Genomic DNA, 20,327 nt, shown 5'->3' on the forward strand with positions numbered 1-20,327 from the left:
AGTTGGACCACCCTGGCCTAGGGTCACAGTCCAGTAGGAAGTTCTTGTGCACGAGACTCATTAAAGTGAATGTCAGCTGTCCATGAACAAAGAGGTGCTTTTGCACAGCCTCCCATTCATTTCAATTGGGCTTAAGCAAGAACATCTCCTGCTTTATCACAACCCCCCAAAAAGTTAAAAATGCAATGAGATGTAATTAGTGCATATATACCTCTAAATGCACCAGACACTTAATAAGCCAGGATATGAATGTGCAGGCTGCAGCTACACACAGCTCTTTCGTTCTTGCTTTGCTTCTCCATTTGCACAGAGGGCAAAATAGACCAGGAAGCTGCAGTTGTAAGCCATAGTTTAGTTGGCTTACAAATCATGACTTGAGATCACGAAATAAGCCATTTTGCTTGGAGAGTTTCCATAGGATCATAGAATTGTTGGAAGGGACCATGAGGGTCATCTAGTCCAACCTCCCTGCGACCCTGAGATTAAGAGGCTCATGCTCTACTGTTTCATTTGGAAGCTCCAAGTTCACATGCAACAGAAAGGTATGATCAGATGTGACTTCTTCATTTGTTTTTCCTCTCCTCATGAAGTGAGTAGCAAAGAAGGAGCAAAGGGGCTGCATACAGGCTGTATACAGGTGCATATTCTTATTAAGACAGGATTCAATTGTGTGAATGCAGCTGTATTCTTGACAGGCTTGAGTGTCTTATCATCGATCATGTTGACTGAAATTAAAAACATGTATATGGTATCTTTGTTCTTTAATAAGCCTCGTCTGCTGGACTACTTTAAAGAAACTTTGCCAAATGAAAAGTATACTGATCTTGTCATCTCTTGCAACCAACTGTTTTGTGAACATGAAACGGAGGCAGGCTGTCAATGACTTCAAAACAGTCATTCCTAATGCAGGCAGGTTTTGGAAAATGAAAGTCAATTAACTGCCCCATTAGATGTCAGCTTCTACAGAAGGCACTGCTTGCAGGGCACTTTCAGAACCAGCTTAAAGCATGTGAAGAAAACAACTGACCACAGAAGGGGGGAAGGGACTTGCTTTTATATGACTTAATAAGCTTTAATAATTTTGTAATAATAATAATTTCCTAATACTTTGCTGATAATCCTTCTCCTCTCAGTAAGCAATAGTTCTGATTCCGACTCTAGACCTATGCAGGTTTCACATACAACACAGAATGTCCTCCCCTGTGCTAGGGTACTGTGGCATTTAGCTGAGGTAACAGACAAAGTTCTTTCCTTGCATTTCCTAATAGAAACAGGTAACAGAAGAATCATTCTCTCTCGCAAACCTTTCCTTATATATTCTTCAGTGACTCCTCTTCTTTCATTTCTGCAACAGAGCAGGAATAAGCAACATGGAATCCTTGGACTACAATTCCCATTATCCCTAACCATTGGTCATGTTGGTTTGGGCTAATGGGAACTGTAGTCCAACATCTGGAGGGCAGCACATTGGCTACCCTTGACTTAGAGGATTCCTACAGGTCTCAGGCCTCATCTGCTTGCTTTAATTCTTCTTTAGTATTTCCCCCTGGCACCGCAAGGCTTCACTCATTGTCAATTCTTTAACCACCTTTACACAAAACCAAACCAATTGTTCTGTCCATCACCCCTTGAACTTCTGGCCCATCATAATCTTGCAGAACTCTCAATGAGACAGAAATGTTCTGAAGCAGAAGACAAAACGTATAACCTTTACAGTCCTCTCCTCCATTTCTCTGAGGTAGCCCTGTCCTTTCCGTAGGCTTGCAAAACTGGATCCATCTTTGTCTCTTCCCTTTCCTTTGGCCCACCACATCCAAGCTGTGCCCATATCCTGCAGCCTTTCTGTTTCTCCTTTACCAAGATCCACCCTTTCTTCTGCCTATTGCTAAAATCAACTGGCCATGGATCTTGCTATAGCTGTTGTCTTCAGCTGATTTAGAACACCTCTGAATTTCCCCCCTCAAGGATAGCCACTTGAGTGACAAGAGAAGATAACAGCAGAACAGTATTGTTCTGTATCACATAGTATTCCAAAATGGGACAGGAACAGTCCACTATAACATAGGAAACTTAAAGTGCAGTGTCTTTAACAGGGCTGAGCGATATCAGCTTTTCAGCGTTGTGATATACCATCAGCCAAACATTGCGGTCTGGCAATATACCACGATGTTGAAAAAATAAACCGCATGGGCCTCAGCCTGTCAGGCACCGGGTGAAATTGCCACAGCTCTCACCGTGGGAGCTAAGGCGGTTTCATCCCAGCGCCTAGCGGGCTGGGACAAGGCAGGTTGTTTGTACGGCTCAGCTGGGGCGCAGGAAGACTCTCAATCTCCAGCTGAGCCATCCTCTATGCTCTCCCTGCTCGAACAAGCAAGGAGAACATCGGGGATCCTTTGTAAGGTTCTGCTGGGGATGGGGTGCTTCCTTCACTTGCGTAGGAGCCAGCGCTGGGCTGGGGGATCCTTTAACTGTTCGGCTGAGCAGAGGGAGGAACAAGTTGTATCAGCGCTTCTACCTCTGTGCAGTATGAGGGCAGAGTGGGATGGCGATTACACTCAGTGATATATTGCTGGTGAAACCACCACTGTTCCTGAGTCCTTCAGCTAGCAATGTTTGCTGGAGGAAGTCGCTAGCAGAGGGACTCAGAAGTGGTGGTGGTTTCACCAGCGATATATCTCCTCCTCATACTGGTCCTGGGCAATATATTTCCCAGGCCTAGTCTTTAAGTTGCTTGATTCACAAGACTTCACTCGTTGGGTCACTAACATTCCCAATTTGCAGAGGCTGAAAAGAGATGAGCCGCTCAGAACCCAGTAACTCAATGGCTAGGAAGGGTCTTGAAATCTGGTCTCCGAGGTCTTTGCCCACAATCACTGTGCAATGTATCAGACTGGCTGCCTGATTTCCTACACTGCAATCCATGTAGAGACAACTAGTGTTAATCACATAGGAGAATAAAACCCCTGCCTGCTCCCGCAACTGCCCAATGTGAAACAACCATAAACACAGGATGTCTGTATGCCCACTACAGAGCATGCTACGTTCTGGACTAGGGCAACTGTGCAGAGAGCACCTCAAAGAAATAGGTTGTCGAAAGGCACAACAGCCTCAAAGACTTAACATTGCTTTCGACAAGCCACAAAACCTTGCTGAAAACTGGTCAACCAAATCCCCCTGAAGTTATCTGGCATTTCCTTATTTGCTCCTGTTAATTACTATGCAGAAATCACTTCTCGGGTTCTGCTTTAATAAAACGCATGCACACTCTTCCCTTCAATTCTTACCTATTGCTTGGAAGGGAGTCCGCGACGGCTGCGCCACTATTGTTAGCAGACCCTGCTCGCGTATTTACCTGCAGGCAGGAAAGGAATCTTTATCAGTTGTTTCTATTCCAAGGACATGGTTCTAATTAACCTTTAATTTGCCATGAATTTCCTATTTTCTCTAGGAAGGTTAATTAGCTAGTTGCCCATGGTAGAAAGCCACCCTCTATGTAGGTTACCACATTGTGTTATCAAGGAATCATGCTCTTTTATTCACTCTGCATTTGAAATGCTTGGTTAAGTAATACAATCAAGAACAGGCACACAATAAGGCTTTCATTTCATTCCTATTAAATACATCTTGCTCATTCCTCCCCTCCCCTGTGTGACCATTTTGCAGTAATATATCAATTACATTTGTCTAATATGTCACCAGAAAGGCTGAGATATACTCTGCACAACTGTGTATCGTTCGTAATTTGAGATTCATGTAACATTACACAGATGCGTATCGATAAAATGCAAGTTAAAACATAAATATTGCACAATGTTTGGGCTATGCTTAAACCGGTATAGATTAAGTACGTCAAAATTAATATGATCTTCTTTCTTTGTTACAGATCGTCCACACAGCCCAAGAGCACAGCTCCTGCACAACTCTGATGTCTGAATGGGGCACCAGAAGGAGGAGGAGCACCTTATTTCAGAAAGAGAAAGCAAGAGAGAGAACAAAAGCAAGAAAAGAAACAAATTTCAGTCACTGATAAACCACACAACTTATTCTGATAGCACAGTCAACACCATACGGAAGGAATCTTTCCTCCACAACGTTTTTAAAAAATCTGCTTGTCAAAGCTCAGAAAGTACCATTTTGTTTGACATTTCAATAAGTGGAACACAGCATTGCAAATCCATCTAAGTTTAATGAAACGATTATTGAAATTCCTACCTTCAGGCCATGTATGTTCCGTTTCCCTGGAGGTTTGCAGGCTGAAACAGTAATTGACTAAATTGTAGAACACATCAGGGCCATTTACAAATTTGCTCAAAATGAAATCTTTTTTTTTTAAAGAATGAGAGTGATACCAAAATTAGTAGAGAGAGAGAAAATGATTGAGATATGGTTCCCAAAACCCAAAGCAGGAATTACGAATAAGTGTTTCTAGACCTGCAGGAATGAGCATTGAAAGAAAGATTTGTATTCTGAAAACCAGCTAATATAAATTCTAATTTTATCTTAAATTTCATCAAAATCAATATAACTGTGAGTCATAATGAACACCTTCTAATCCAATTCCCAGTAGCTCCTATGTGTTTTTCATTCCTTTTCAGTGTTTTAACTAAACATTTTTTTCAGGAGATGCTGTTTTTAGCAGAGGTGATCAAAATACATTTGGGGTGGGTGAGGGTAAATGATGACACAGCTATGCCAATGTGCCAGACACCCACACCATGTAACTGGGATCAATGCTGCCGGCACATTTTGTTCTGCATTTTCCACAATGAAAATCCAAAGCTGGAGTTTCAAATTTGACTGCCTTAGGACACCAAGGAGCAGGCATGGCATAAATTGAGATGATCTCCTTGGTTATTTACACAAAACCCATGACAGGCTGTTATGAAATATAGGTTTTTAAGATGAAGTACTGCAGAGTGAGAAAGAATTATTTCCTTAAAACCTTTCGAACTCCACATTGACTTTTTCCCCGCCCCCCGGCCCCCCCATGCAGTGGATATGCTTTTGTCAAATGTTAAAGCCACAAAGGCTTCGAGCTATATGTTACGGACAGTTCCCATTTTAAAACTACAGTGCCCTACAAATTGTATGTTAAAGGGCCTGTCAATTTTGATTGATTGTCTGGGAAAGGATGAATTTGATTTTTTCCCCTTCTCCCCACCACCCATTCTCAGAAATACATGCATTTCACTCTAGCTTTTGACAGGAGGAAACAATGCTATTTATTAGTCAAAAGGACACATATGATAGTTATTAAACACAGCAGTTAGGATCAGCCCATGCAATTTAAGCTATGGAAAATATTACCATTATATTTTAAAATAAGAAATAACTGATTGCTAGTTTAAGGGCAAAAGCTGGGTGGGAAATCTGAAAAGCAGCCAATGAAAATGCAATCAGCCACTCCTAATTTGGGGGTGGAAGGGCCAGAATAGTAAATAATATTTTACTATTAAATATTTAACCAAGTGTCCTTTCTTTGCAGGTTATATACTAGTAACAAACTTCATTAGGTGCAGAGTTAAGCCCTGATTGGAGAACAATTTAAAATTCCACAATCAAATTCCAGCACACAGCATCATGGCAACCTTAACTCTGGATAGCAGTGGGGTAACTTCAGGAATTGCAAGCTTCATTTTTGGTGCTTTAAGCTGCAATCCTAACCCATTTTAACCCTTAGGGGTAAGACCCATTGAACTGAATAGCATATACCTCTGGGTAGACATGGTTAGGATTGCAATGCAAATTATTTCATCACTTTGATTTAATTCTGAGCCCTGTGGGTTTCCACCCTACTCCGACCTCCACTAAATAAAAACCAAACAGGCTTATCTGCATTTAATGAGTTACATGTTCTAACCCAATTGCATGTACACTTTTAAACTATTTCTATCTTACAAACAGATTTCAAGTTCTTGTTACAAGAACGTGCTTCGCCAAAAAAGATGGGGCAGACGTAGGGCAAATTTGCGCTTTAAAAAATTAATTCTCTTTTTATACTTGCATCTCGGATGCACTGAAAAGAGCTTTGAAATTGACATAGTGAGCGTTCCTCTCACTGGTGGGGTCCACAAAGATTGCATGCTTCCCTCATCAAGAATGAAAAAGGACCTCTACATCCTAAACCCACATTCTCTTCCACACAACTGAACTCTAAACTGCCAGTGCTGTCAAGACTCCTTTTGAGATCTTATTAGCATGTGTTAGAGAATCCTGTTGGTTAATTGCCCAATTCAAACTTCAGAGAGTTACAAGTAATGAAAAGTCTAGAGTGTTTTTAATTGGAAAGCTTGTGTTATGATTATTTGTATACTATCAGTTAACTGATGAAGAATATAATTTTTAATTATTTTAATTAATTTATTATAAGGACATTTACTTAGAGAATTTAAAGCCATCTCTCTTAACAACTATACTTTCAGAGATGGGAAAGGGGAAAATTACATATCGTGTTAAGATACATGTGTTAAGAAAAGATCCCCCTTAGCCCAGGTATTGACAAGATTCCAATTTTTGCAGTCCCACTCAAGCAGCAAAGAAGTGGACCACCCAACAGAGTTAGTGGTTGCTAGCTGCATAGGCCTGACTTCACTGATTAATCTGCTTGGCATCTGTACACATTCACACCTTTGCACTCACCATTTTTAAATGGGCACAAGTTGTACAATGCAAACTAAAATGTGGTCTGGAGAATGACTGTTTATCTGCAGAAACTGTGGTGTCCCCAGAATAATGGATTCCTCCTTCCAAAATTAAGACATAAATGTGACATTACAAGCCTCTGAACCCGTAATCACCGATAAAGCAGCTTATAGATACATTGGCTGGCAATTAAAACTTTTTAAAACATTACCTCTTGGATAGATCTGCAGAGGCACTATTAACTGTCCATTTACTTCCTGTTCCATGACTGTGGTGTAATACTGCAAAAAGATGTATGAGAAAGAGAGAAATCATTCAGTTATATACACAGACTGGCAACAGTGTGTCTCCCTGAATTCAACAGTTCCAGAGAGACCATGCTAATTGCAGCAAAGAGATTGACTAATGCTCTTTCTTTCAGCTGTCACCAAGACATTTTGCCCTCTTCGTTGAATTCACAGCAGTATTTTGTTTTTAAAGTGGCAACTGAACCCTTGCTTACTGACTGCAAAAGAACAACTGTAAAGGGGCTTCCAATTTCCTACAGGGGCAGTTTTAAGACTTTAGTACAGTGGTGCCCCGCAAGACGAAAGTAATTCGTTCCGCAAGTTTTGTCGTCTAGCGAATTTTTCGTCTTGCGAATCACGAAATCCCATAGGAATGCATTGAAAATCAATTAATGCGTTCCTATGGTCAAAAAAAGTCCAAACAAAGCCAAATTTGGTACAACAACAGTTTATTAACTGCTCTTTAAAGTCACACATACTGTAAAGAGCAGTTCAAAAATTGAAGGGAAAATAAATTAACTTTATAAACAAAACATGTCTTTGTTTTTAGACAAAGGAAACAAAGTCGCGAGACGTTTTCGTCTTGCGAAGCAAGCCCATAGGGAAATTCGTCTTGCGAGGCAAATCGAAAACGGAAAAACCTTTCGTCTAGCGAGTTTTTTGTCTTGCGAGGCATTCGTCTTGCGAGGTACCACTGTATTAACTTTAAAGGCCCTAAACAGTTTGGGACCAAGGTGTCTGAAAGAGTGTCTGCTCCTGCACAGACCTGCCTGATCCCTGCAATCAGCTTCAGATGCCCTTCTGGTTGTGTCACAAGCTGCAGATCTCCGCCTGGTAACAACCGCGAACTGTTTTTTACCACTACGATTGAATATTTTGTATTTTGTATTTCTATTTGTGTAAATCGCCTGGAAATGGCAACAGTGATATATAAATATTTTGAAATAAGCCAAGCATGGTAAGCTTTATCATTTCTATAGCCTTGCGAGGAGCTTTACAATTATCATTATCCTTTTTTTTTTTTACTTGAGTCTGCACAATAAGCCAGCGATGCCTCAGATTTACTCACAGGGAACCCCAGTACAAGATGCGGGAATGGCCACTAGCTTGCAAAAAGGCTTAAACGCACACATGGAGACGTCTGCCAGTAGTCAAGAGTGTTAAATGCAACCTCTTTCACATAGTAGATGCAGAGGACAGAGATGACCAACATTTGTATATTCTCTGCTGTTACCAGGGGTGTAGAAGCAGCTGGCCGGCCAACACTGGCAAGAAAATCCTGGGCAAAATGGATCTTGGGCCTAATCTAGGTAAGACAGTTCTTTGTTCTAACAGAAGATGGGAAGCTGTGAATTGACCAAGCTATCCAGAAACTCAAGAGCTGAATGGAGATTTGAATCCCCATAGACTGCCCATGTTCTACACCAGGATGGCTAACCTTTGGTCCTCCAGATGTTGCTGGACTACAATTCTCATCATCCCTGGTCATGAGGGTTGGAGGGTAACATGCTAGCCAGCCCTGCTCTACTCTATATGCTGGACCATGGTGTCATTCTCCTCTAGCAAGAAGCAGAGAAAAGTAGCATGAGCTTAAAAGCAGATATCTGGGATATGCTCCAAGGGCCAGTACCAGCCTCAGAACCCAGATTATAACAGTGCAACTCCCACTCATTTCATTGGGGCTTACACCACAGAGGTTCATAGTAGATTTTGCCCTATGTTTCTTTAAAAATAAAAAAGTAATGTCGCTTTCTCCATTACTCAAACAGAGATGACAAGTAAATGAAATATCAATCATGTCAGCTGTCAACCTTTTGGGACAGCAATAACTGTTAACAAGTAGTCTGGAAAAATTGTCCAAAAATGATTTGTCCTCCACATATGAGCACTTGAGGTTGCCATGGAAAGTTAAGATGCCAGTGGCTATTTGGAACATTGTTCAGGTATTCTTTTTAATGGAAAATTTGCCAGTTATTGATCCAAAACATGTACCCTTTGCTTCCAGATGGCTGCGAGCAACTTTCCAATCAGTGGCTGTCAAAAAAATTACTGCCTTTTTATACCAATAGAAGGCAACGGGGGCAGTGCAGCCCTACTGTCACTTAATGCCTCTCTCTCAATTAACCAAAAGTACCATAAGAAATTCATTCATTCATTGCTATAGGGATTATAAAATAGGTTGTTGGTTTTCTAAAACACCTTTTTGTCTTATATAGCAAATTTAATATGGCATTACTTTCAAACAGCTTGTGGCAGTTTCTGAACAACCTTGGAATATATGTGGTTCACATGTGAACCAAAACAAAGCCTTCGCCAAAGCTGACCTCTATTATATCATTTATTTCTCAGTTAAAAACAAATCTTCAGTTTGCTTTGACAATAGCATAGCCTGAAAAGGCCTGGCACTCACTCCTGCAGGCTGCAACATCTCAAAACTATGATGTTATGACTGATATACCATACCAAAAACTCCCTGCAGTTTCAGGGGCAATTTGCCATGCAGAATGAGTGGACTGGGCATTAGTGAAACACAAGTCCAAAACCCTCTTGGGTGCACAGAGTGAGCTGCATGCTTTTTTAGACAAGGGCCGTAAGTTCCTCTGTACACAAGCTTTCCTTCAGTGGGAAGGGCAGTGGGGACAAGTATTCCAGCAGTCCTCCCTTCATTGAAATGACTGGGAATTTGCTGCACACCATGAAGTTCCAACTGGACACTGGAGACTCCTTGTGCATAAGGAACCCCTGGGTTAGGTTATCAGAGCACAATGTAGAACTCAGGTCTGCACTGAAGAACTGTCAATCATTGTATCTTTTTAGGAAGAAAAGATATGGAAGACCAATGAATTGTGTTACTCTATTTTAATTGGGGGGAGGGGAGATAATAGCTAAACTCATGCTCATTTATAAAACACAAAGGACAAGTCATTTATAAAGTTATATACAAGTCATTGAGATTCAATGAATAACCTTGTTTTCATATTTTTACAGTTATTAAAAGACAATACATCTTTAAAATCTTCTCTGCATGCTGAGCCTGCAGCTAAAATATAACTCTTCTGAGAGAAGGGGTGAAAAAGTCTCCAGATGAAAGCAGATTTTGTTTTTAAAAAACACATTTTTTTAGAGCCGAGGGGTTCATTTTTAATGAGCCGTTACTTTAAGTACTGCATAAAAAAACGCAAGAAATTGATAGTCCATTTAGTTTGCACTATATCTAATGCAAAAGTCATTAGGATGCATTACTCTCAATGTTCATGATATGATCTGTAAGTGTAGTTGCTTTTTTTTCTCTAAAAAATGAATGAGCACTTCAAAGTTTCATGTGAGATCTCTGCACCAAACCAATAGAATAAATAAATAATACACCCTCAGTTTGCTTTTTAACAGAAAAACACCAGAAAAAGGGGTGGAGGAGGAATGAATGAATCTGATCAGAAGCCACCAGAAGCATCTGCAAAAGTCAGACTGAAATGAAGTCATAGGACTCTTTGTATCTGCCATTCAGTTCAAAGTTTCTTATTCAGGAGATGTGGATTATGGCTGAAATCTTACATGATTATTTATAATAAAAAAATTCCTTCCAGTAGCACCTTAAAGACCAACTAAGTTAGTTCTTGGTATGAGCTTTCGTGTGCATGCACACTTCTTCAGATACTTCTTCTGAAGAAGTGTGCATGCACACGAAAGCTCATACCAAGAACTAACTTAGTTGGTCTTTAAGGTGCTACTGGAAGGAATTTTTTTATTTTGACTATGGCAGACCAACACGGCTACCTATCTACTACTGGAACCATGATTATTTATGTATTTACTGAATAAAATTTATATACTGCTTGACTGTAAAAAAACAACCCCTCAATAATTTACCAAAAACAAAACAAAACCCCACAACCCCAATAGCACTATTAGTAAAATCAATTAAAACATTCAAAAAATTAAAACTACCTATAGGAAATACCTACATAGGACAGCATCGCTTTCATTTCTTCATCACTTCGAACAGTAATCCTATCACCGTCCTCATCTTCATCTGTAAAAAAGCCCATGTCTTTAGAATTATTAGTTTAAAAAGAATAGCACACATTTTACAAAAAGGAACCTTATGTTGTATGCCTTAGCAAACAAAACTGGACAGTGAATGGATTTTAAAACAATAACAAAGCAAGGCAAAAGGATAAGAATGCACTGTTAACCAAATAAATTTCAGATGTACAGTATTTCCTAGTATAGCCCATAAAAAGCTTCCTTACACCAAACCAAATCACCGGCAAATTTAGCTCAAGAACTATCTACAACAGCCTTTCTCAACCGTGGATCTCCACATGGTGTTGGACTACAACTCCCATCTTCCCTAGCAAGCAGAACCAAGGGTCAAGAAGTATGGGAGTTGTAATCCAACAACATCTGGGAACCCAAGGTTGAAAAAGGCTTGACTACACTGACTGGCATTGGCTCCATAAGGTTTCAGACAGGGGTCTCTCCCATCCCTATTTGGAGATACCAGTGATTGAACCTGGGAGCCTCTGCATGCAAAGCAGGTGCTCTGCCACTGAACTATGTCCCTTCCCAAATGAGGAGAGAGTGAACAAGAACAGAATGCTGAAAGTCATACAAATGATATACCTTCAGATATGGCCTACAGCTTCACATCCTGTGTATTATTATTTTTTTCTGCCAAGGATGATTTACATTTATTCAGATAGAATTAAATCACTATAGAATTTCAGGTAATAACAGAACTATTATTTTCATATATACAGGTGTTGATGCTCTAGGAAGTTGGATTTAGGATAAACATTAGGGAGAAGTATGGTTGCAAAGGCAACCATAGGTGATGCTTTCCTTCCTACTTGCTCCCCGCCCCCCATTCCTTCGCATTGTCAAAATATAGATTAAACTCTTCGGGACAGAAGCTTGTCCATTTTTGCTTATCGTATTCTGTAAACTCTGTGCTGCAGCAACAATGCTGTGAGTAGAAGATACCCTGATGTCAAACTAGAAAATTCATTATATAACAAGGGTTGGCAGAAAGTAGATCAGGATCTACCCGTAGATCCAAGTGATTTGAAGTAAATCAGTAAGGATTTCTGACTCTCAGCTGTTTAAAAACACAGCAACAACACAATGAAAAATGCTGGGGTTGGGGAGAGTGGATTGTTGCGTGAAAGGACTATGGACCGAGTTCTGTTCCGCCACTAAAAGCACATTTCTGTGTTCAGAATTCTAAAGTGTTTGCCTTCTGCACCTGGCTCCAGTTGGGGGATCTTGGAGTTCTGGTGAAGAAGATGAAAGCGTTAAATCTGCTTTTCCCCTGCTCTGCAACACCATTTCTCAAAAGGAGACAGGAACACAAGCCTTCATTTAAAAATATAGTTTTTTGTATCTTCAACAGAAGCCATTAGAATAGTAACTGCTATGAAAATTCTCAACACAATCTGACTCTGAATGAAAAGAGCTATTAAAAAAAAAAGAACAGAAAAGAAAACAGAATCCTGTTAAAACAGACACCTTGAAGGAATATTTTGTCGTGAAGGGCCACCATTTGAAAAGCCAATTGAAACAACTAAGAAAGCACTTCATTACTGTAGATTAGCTCTAAAAGCAACACAAGCTTTGGAATCCTCAGGTAAAGCACAGTGTCTTTCGTGTTCTTAACACAGAAACATTTCTGCACAAGACAGATGGTTGATGGGTATTAAAGTAAGTAGGGTCTGTCTAAAACAAAAGAGCATAATTTGTTATTTGGAGGTGGGGGGAAACCTACTAGACACTGTATTTCTCAGATTAAGTAGGAAGATTTTTTACCACCCCACTGGGAATAAAATGTATGGAATCACCCTCAAAATGATTCTGCTCAACACAAAGGTTCAGAAGGGGTTTACCAAGCCCCTCTGCTTGCCTAGAGCACAAACAACATGATATCCCAGCCCATTACGGAAGCAAAAGTAGAACTAAAATAAAATAAAGCCTGGATTTTACTAATGTCACATCCTCATAAGACACCAAATAGAATGCAGCAGATGGCAGTCAAATATTCCAGAGCAATCTTTGCAAAAGATGCAGTGTGTCATGCACAATGCAAAACGGTTTGGGATAAAAGGGCCATAACGAGCCATATGTCGTTAGTCGTTTTATTTGTAGCAACATGGCATACAACAGCGAAAGGCCCATCAAGGTCCAATGGTGAGGGAGAACTACAGCCCCAGGTAGAGGCAGACACAGAAGACACACTGGAGATAGCAATAACTAAGCAAACAGGAGAGAAAGCTGCTGTGGATAGCAATTAAATGCCTCCGAGAAAGCCATCAAGTAGCTGAGAAGATGCTTAAACCAGTAAATTTCAGGCCTTCAGCATGGAGAAGATAACCCTGAAACCAAGCAGCATCAATATACGTTAACATATTTCTGATGCCACTTAAATGGCAGGGGAAACAATGTCATGCCGGTGTAAAATGACAGGGTAAAACCAAGAACTGGAAAGCACAGCAGCAGATGTGAAATCTATATGTCAAGGCAAGTTCTGCCTAAAGGTGTCAGTAATGTGGATTACTGCTCCGGCTGCAGTGCCTGCTCCTGACACACAAGAGTTCAGTGGAGGTTGATGCACAAAGCAGGAAAGCTGAAAGGACAGTCCTGGCAGCAAGCAGATGTTTTCACACAAACAGTTATAACACCTTGACCAGACCCAAACGCTTAAAACCCTTTCCATGTCTCAAGACCTCTTCCCCAGCAATAGAATAATTATTAATAATAAAATAATGCTTTTCCCTAACTGTTCACGGCAAGTGTGCAATCTCTATACAACAATTGTGTAAGCCATGCCAGTCTCATTTCCCACATATTACAGACTGAGGGCAGGGGAGTGGGCCTGAAAGATGGCAGCTTGCTTAAGACCACCCATTAGGTTCATAGCTGAGCTGAGGTTTGAACCTCAGTCCATAGTGTACTGTCTCTACCATTACATTACATAGCCCAGTACTGACAGTTCCGCCATCAAGAGCTTGATATCAGGAACTTGCAGAGATTAAGCTTTTGGAGACTTGAGCTGAGACAATAGCTGTTCTCCCACTAACAGAATGATCAGGGATGAGAGCCACCTGATTCTAGAGAATATGACATTTCAGCAACCAATCTAATGTTCTACATTTGTACACTCCACTCTTCTAAAAGCTAGCTACTGATTTCTGCTTTTAATAATAATAATAAAATCTGAAAATTAAAATCTCAGCCTACAAAGCCTCCAGGTACTTTATACTTTTCATTTAATTTGAGCAATATAATTGCAGCGCGCACAAAGAGCACTGTAAGGTCATGCTGGTAATTAAAGCTATATTGTAGAAATATGCACTCTCAAAATGTGATTAAATAATAAAATATTACTTAGCTTGGGATCGTCATTAAACTTGCATTCATATATAAATATTTAACTGTAGCATATCTGAACATAAACAATATGTAGTTGTCATTTTTTTAAATAAATAATGCGAGTACTGAGCCATCCTCAGACTCAAATTCATACTCATACTCACATTCAAAGGCTGTTGTCGTCGCATCAGGCAGAACCTGACTGATCACATCCTGCAAAATAAAAATAAAAATGGAGGCAGAGTGAGCTATATTTTTATCAACCCTTTTTGTAGAACCATTTACTTTCAGATCCTCTTATTAGCACATTCACAGGTTTTTCTCTCTTGCTGCTGGAATAGAAGATACCAAAAGCAAAACCAAGTCACAGGACCATAGAGTTAGAAGTCACCTCAAGGGTCATCTAGTCCAATTACGTCCCCTACCAGTGCAGAAACCTGCTCATCTAGCAATTTAGCTAGGAGGGCCATCCAGTCTCTGCTTTTAAACTTCTAACAAAAAATAGAGTCCACCATCTTCTGAGACAGTCTGTTACTGTTGAATAGCTCCTTCCAAGTTCTTCCAAATGTTTAGCCAATATGACCAATCATGTAATTTGAACCCATTAAGTTGCATGTCATCCCCTGGAGCAACAGAACACAAATTTGCACCATCATTTATATGAAACCCCTTAAAATGTATTGCATTTCCTCTTTAACGTCTTTCCCCAAGGCTCTTCTCCCTTGGATTTCTTCCCCCTTCAACCTTTCCTCATAAGACCTGGTCTCTAGACCAATCATGATCTTTGTCATCCTCCTCTGGAAATGTTCATTTGGCAATATTTTTGTTAAACTGAGGTGCCCCAGAAATTGGCACAGTATGTCATAGAAGATCCAACCAAGGTCTGAGTGACACCTTTACTTCTTGTGCCCTGGACACTATACTTTTCTTCATGTAACCAAGAATCCCATTAGCCATTTTAACCACTGCATACTATTGCTGGCCTGTGGTTTACTAAAATCCCAGATACTCTTCACATCTACCACTGCAAGGTTAGGGGGTCACCCGTCCTTTATTTGTGCATCAGATTTTGTATACTCAAATGCAAAACTCTACATTTATCTCAGATGAAATTCATTCTGTACACTAAGTTGGATCCTCCAGCCACTTTGGTGTCACCTGCAGATTGGGTGTACCTTCATCCAAATATTTTCCTTCATCATGCATTCAGTAAGATTGTGTCAAATATACTGCCACAGAAGAGAGCACTCTAATCCAGCATTCGAAACTCCCCTTGTTCTAGGCGCGTTTTGCGACAAGAGAATTTCATTAACGTGAGCAGTTTCTGAGCTCTGGGCGTAGTACTGCGCCTAAGATTTCAGATTAAAACTGCCACTGCTGGAAGGAAAGGAGGAGCTTTTTCTGCTTCCCGACTTCCAGCCACTCTCTGAAGACTGGAGAAGAGACCCTCATAAGAATATAAGGGGGTGGAGCAGGGGGTGTAGGACTTTGGTTTGTTTTTTTTTTGCAGTCTTCAGATGAGGACTAGACCATGTGAGTTATGAACATAAGATTTTAGCTGCAGTTCATTCATTTTCAGCTTTATATTCTTGTTATATAAAAAAAGCATGCTATTTAGCTCCTAGCTTTCTTATCTCAGTTTCTAACACTCCTCTAATCCAACCCTCTCTCCCCAGGAAGACAGAACTACTCATACTCTATTAAAGTAATTGAATGCTGAACATGCACTAACCTCGAGGCAAACTCAAGTGCAGAAATGACTATTTGGCGAGATAATAAATAAATAAATAACATGTACCTTAAGAACCCAGTTTCCAAAATACATGCCAAGTTTTACTTCACTAGTGTCATATGTTACCAGCTTCACTAGGAAAATAGCCTTTGGTACGCTTTAAGCTAATGTGAAAGTGCCACTGACAAGAATGTAAACAGGGTGATCTGGAAATCCGAGTTGGGAAAGTAGCCATTATCTTCAAAGTCTATACATGATAAATGATGTAAAGTTTGGGTTCACAAAGAAACAGCAGAGCGTCTTTTTCCTTTTACCACTGGTCAGCCTTCTTTAACTGCACATACAAAAGACTGGTTGAACCACATTAAAAGTTTGTTATTACATGACTCTCTGAGTACTAGATCAGCCTAAGGAGAGAAAAACAAAAAGCTCAAGATTCAGCACTCTAAAAGGGAAGCCATTGTGGACATTGGAAGCTCAGGTGTATAGCACTAAGCTATGGCCAAAATTTGTCCCTTCTTGCAAAAGAAAGGGATTGTTCCGGATTCTTAAGCAGTATTCTTTTCAGAATCCAGACTCACCTTTTGCCTAAATGTGCATTTGGGGACCTTCATCACTTTTTTGCTGTTGCCACCCACCTTAGGTCAGGCTGTGACCTAGTAGCGGATCCTAACTTTGTTGGCATCCATCTGTCTCAAGAGACAATGGAGTGTGCCTCTGGGGGTGAAGTCAAACCTCTGTGTTAGCAGCACCAAAAAGACCTCTCTAGGGTGTATGGAGGTCCTGGGCTGCCCAGATGACAGGATCCCCACCCCCCCTTGGCCTCACTGATCAACCAGCTGAACCTAAATATTAGAGAACCTCAGAAATATTTACCAGAACTTTTTTGTGAAAACTGTCTGTGTGATGCAAGAAGAACGTAAAGCAGGTCTGCCTGGTGGTTTTGGTTAATTTCATACAAATCTACCACACATCACCAGCTTTCTGCACTGTAAAAGAAGTTGCCATCATTCAAAAGTTAAAAAATTGTTCTTCCTTTTAACTAAGCTGCAGTTCTACGCACAGTCCTTGGGAGCAAGCACCATTGAACTTCTTTCCAAGTAAACATGCATAGGACAAATTATCACACTACATGCACTAATTGACTTACCAATGAGTATTTGTGCTATCTATGTTTCTTGCAAATGCTTCCATGTCCCACTACAGGTGTTAATGAAATCATATCACCAGTCTGCTACTATAAATCATTAAAAGCAATGCCCATTTAACATATATTTAAGAACTAATTATCCTTTGCAGACACTAGTTATTCTCACTGCCATTAAAGTCCCATCTTACAATTTTCTCCTTTACATATCTGCCAACTAAGATTGCACTTCACAATCTAATAAGGTAGGCTTGAGTCCATAAAAACCTATGCCATAATACATTCATATGGGCTCATCTACACTTCTGCTTTTCCTGTGATTTCCTGGCACAGGTCCAAGAGAAATTTCATTTGCCCCCTTGCTCTCGCCTGGAAAATCCACTGTTTACTGCTGAATCAGAATAAACATCAACCCACAGTTTGCTCTGATTCAAACTTAGTCTTTTAAGGCGCCACAAGACTATTGACTGTTTTTCCTGCAGGAGACTAACACAACTAGGTAAAGGTAAAGGGACCCCTGACCGTTAGGTCCAGTCACGGACGACTCTGGGGTTGCGGCGCTCCTCTCGCTTTACTGGCCGAGGGAGCCGGCATTTGTCCGCATAAAGCTTCCGGGTCATGCGGCCAACATGACTAACCCACTTCTGGCAAACCAGAGCAGCGCACAGAAACACCGTTTACCTTCCTGCCAGAGCGGTACCTATTTATCTACTTGCACTTTGACGTGCTTTTGAACTGCTAGGTTGGCAGGAGCAGGGGCTGTCGGGGATTTGGCAAGCCCTAGGCTCTGTGGTTTAGACCACAGCGCCACAACTACTCATCTTCAAATGCCTGGAGTTGCACACCACATCACAAGTCATTATTGCTATAAAAAAGGAGCGGGGAGTTATTATCATTAAAATTGTGATCTGGGAAGTCTATTCACTAAGCCAAAACAATATGCTGCTTGAGAGGAAGCAATTTTGAAGGCTTTATTACATTTCTCTCCCAGACCTGTGTTTCAGAAAAGCTGGTGCATCTTGTGCCTTTTGTCTACTCTGATAAAGTGGTGCTTCCAGATGGGTGTGTATTTATTAAAATATTTGTACACCCCTATATCATTTAAAAATATCAAAACACTTTATAGCAATTAAAAACATAAAAAATATGTAATAAAACCATTAAAACGTTAAAAACATGATTGGATTTGGGCCCCTCACAGGCATCAAAATGCCAACAGCCAACGTAACCCAGGTTAACACTTTCCAAGGAAAAATGTGATAAATTTCCAACAACCAGTTTACAATCTGGATGCAGAATTCCTCGTTTTTCTCTGAAACCTCCCTGCGTGGAAGAGGAGCTTCCAATTCACTGGACAAAACTGAAATTCTCCATTGCTGCAAGTGAAAAGAGGGGGAGCCCGGGTCTACTTCGCAGCAGCTGCGGAGTAGAGTGGGATGGAGATAACCACCTGTTAATCCGGAGTGTAGGTTGTGGGGTGGGGGGAGAAGGCACGTAAAACAAACCCCACGGAACAAGCAAGAAGATATCCGGTCCTCGCCTCAACCCCACATCTCCAATAGGGGTAGTTGCGGCGTTTCGAAACCGAAGCCCCCCACCGGAAGGCGGTGGAAATGCGGGGTAAGTGGCAGGGAAGAAGCCGCCGCTACTCCGTCAAATTCCCCCGGGATAGCGGCGGTTCCTGAGGCGAAATACACAGCGCACCCGGGGCACCCATATTTCCCTGGCACCTCACGCCCGAGCTAATGGGGAGGGGTGCCCCGAGTGACACCCCCCACCCCCAGCCCCATATTCCTCCTCTCTCACTCACCAGTACGTCCCTGAAGAGCAGCTGAGGCGCCGGGTGGACCGTCCAGTCCACGGCGCCGCCGTCCGGGACGCGGATGCGGATGACCAGCGCCGGGTTGGGGGGCTCCATGGCGGGGCTGGGGCCGGCGGCTGAGGCGGCGTCGGCGTCGCCCACGGCCAGTAAGAGCATCCCCGGAGCAGCCGCCGGGGCCGAGGGAGACGGAGCGGGCGAGGGAGGCTCGCTCACATGGCTTGCCCGGACTAGGCCGAGGCGGGCCTGAGAGGAAGGCAGGAAGAAGGAGCCGGGCGGGATTCCCCCCCAGGCGCGGCTAGGCCCAGGCGGGCGCCTTCGTCGCGGAGAGGAAGGCTGGGAAAGCTGAGGGGAGGCGCCGGCGATGGTGCAGCCGCCGCTGCGCCGGGGAAGGGGGCAGCCGGGCAGGAGTTCGCCGGGGCAGGAAGGCCCCCTTCGCCGCAACGGGGACGGCCTCCTAAGCCGGGCCTCGCCCCCGCCGGCGCCACAGCAGCCCCTTATCCCTTCAAGGGCTGGAGGCTCCGATGCCCCGCGGAATGACTCTTTCTCCCCCCCCCCGCCCGCTGCTCACCCCAGTTAGGCCGCCTTTGCTAAACGTCACCCATTCCGCGTCTCCCCCCCCCCCCAGCATACACGGCGGATATTTCCTGATCGCTCAAACACAGACTTATTTATTTTTCTGAAGTCCCGTTTCCCGTATTTCTGCATTGCGTGCCTGCATTGTGTGCAGAAACCCACAGTGAAAACCACCACTATTTAAGTGTGCGCTTGCGAGGTAGGTTGCATATAATGTATGTGTTGTGTACACACCAAGCCTTTAAAGAGCATTCCAAACACGTTCTTTTCCCTCCAGGCGTTCCGGGCACCGGAGTTTACCCCCTCACAATTGCAATTCCCTGCAACCCTTAACAAACTGCAGCACCCCGAATTTATTTGAAAGGGAAAGGATATGTTTGAATGTGCTTTTACAGGTACTGTATAATGTGTAGCTGTGTTTGTGTTTTTCCTCCTCCCCTCCACATTCCCTTTCCTTTTGTGTTGTGTCTTTGGAACTAAAGCTGAGAGCAGGGACTGATGTATCATTGACATTTGTAAGCTGCTGTAGAAGCCTGATTTGGCTGAAGATTGAGAGTATTGAAAAAAGCCCAAACATTAAAAAGCTTTGAAATGTCAATTTTCTTCCCTTCCCCCTTGAAAAACAGTCAGCAGTGTGGGCAGACCAGCTTCTAGAGCAGCCACTATAAAATATACTATGTGCTGCCAAAGCAAAGGCCCTCTCCCTTTTCCAACACCCTCCCCCCACCAAACAGTAAAACACCAAGGATATTCTCAGTG

The 20,327-nt window shown here is 42.0% G+C and overlaps 1 protein-coding gene across 10 annotated transcripts in view; it reads right to left on the reverse strand.

The window, feature by feature from the left end:
• The window catches only part of MAP2K5 (mitogen-activated protein kinase kinase 5), a 127,579-nt gene extending 107,820 nt beyond the window's left edge, over positions 1 to 19,759 (reverse strand). For 6 of the 10 annotated variants that reach the window (XR_014519054.1, XM_083475156.1, XM_083475152.1 and 3 more), the window contains exons 1-6: positions 18,984 to 19,605; positions 14,459 to 14,507; positions 10,892 to 10,959; positions 6,854 to 6,923; positions 4,213 to 4,253; positions 3,285 to 3,352 (exon numbers count right to left, since the gene is read on the reverse strand). Coding sequence is in view for 7 of the 10 variants with exons in the window: in XM_083475156.1 (XP_083331282.1) it covers positions 3,285 to 3,352; positions 4,213 to 4,253; positions 6,854 to 6,923; positions 10,892 to 10,959; positions 14,459 to 14,507; positions 18,984 to 19,151 (464 nt within the window). In the remaining 3 variants the exon portion in view is untranslated. Of the gene's footprint in view, positions 1 to 3,284; positions 3,353 to 4,212; positions 4,254 to 6,853; positions 6,924 to 10,891; positions 10,960 to 14,458; positions 14,508 to 18,623; positions 18,773 to 18,983 lie in introns of those variants that run through there. The other 4 variants (XR_014519055.1, XR_014519056.1, XM_083475154.1 and 1 more) reach the window with 4 other exon arrangements.
• Positions 19,760 to 20,327: the final 568 nt, after the last annotated feature.

The sequence above is a fragment of the Podarcis liolepis genome, assembly GCF_965112155.1.
Source record: "Podarcis liolepis genome assembly, chromosome: 14".
Taxonomy (NCBI): Eukaryota; Metazoa; Chordata; class Lepidosauria; order Squamata; family Lacertidae; genus Podarcis; species Podarcis liolepis.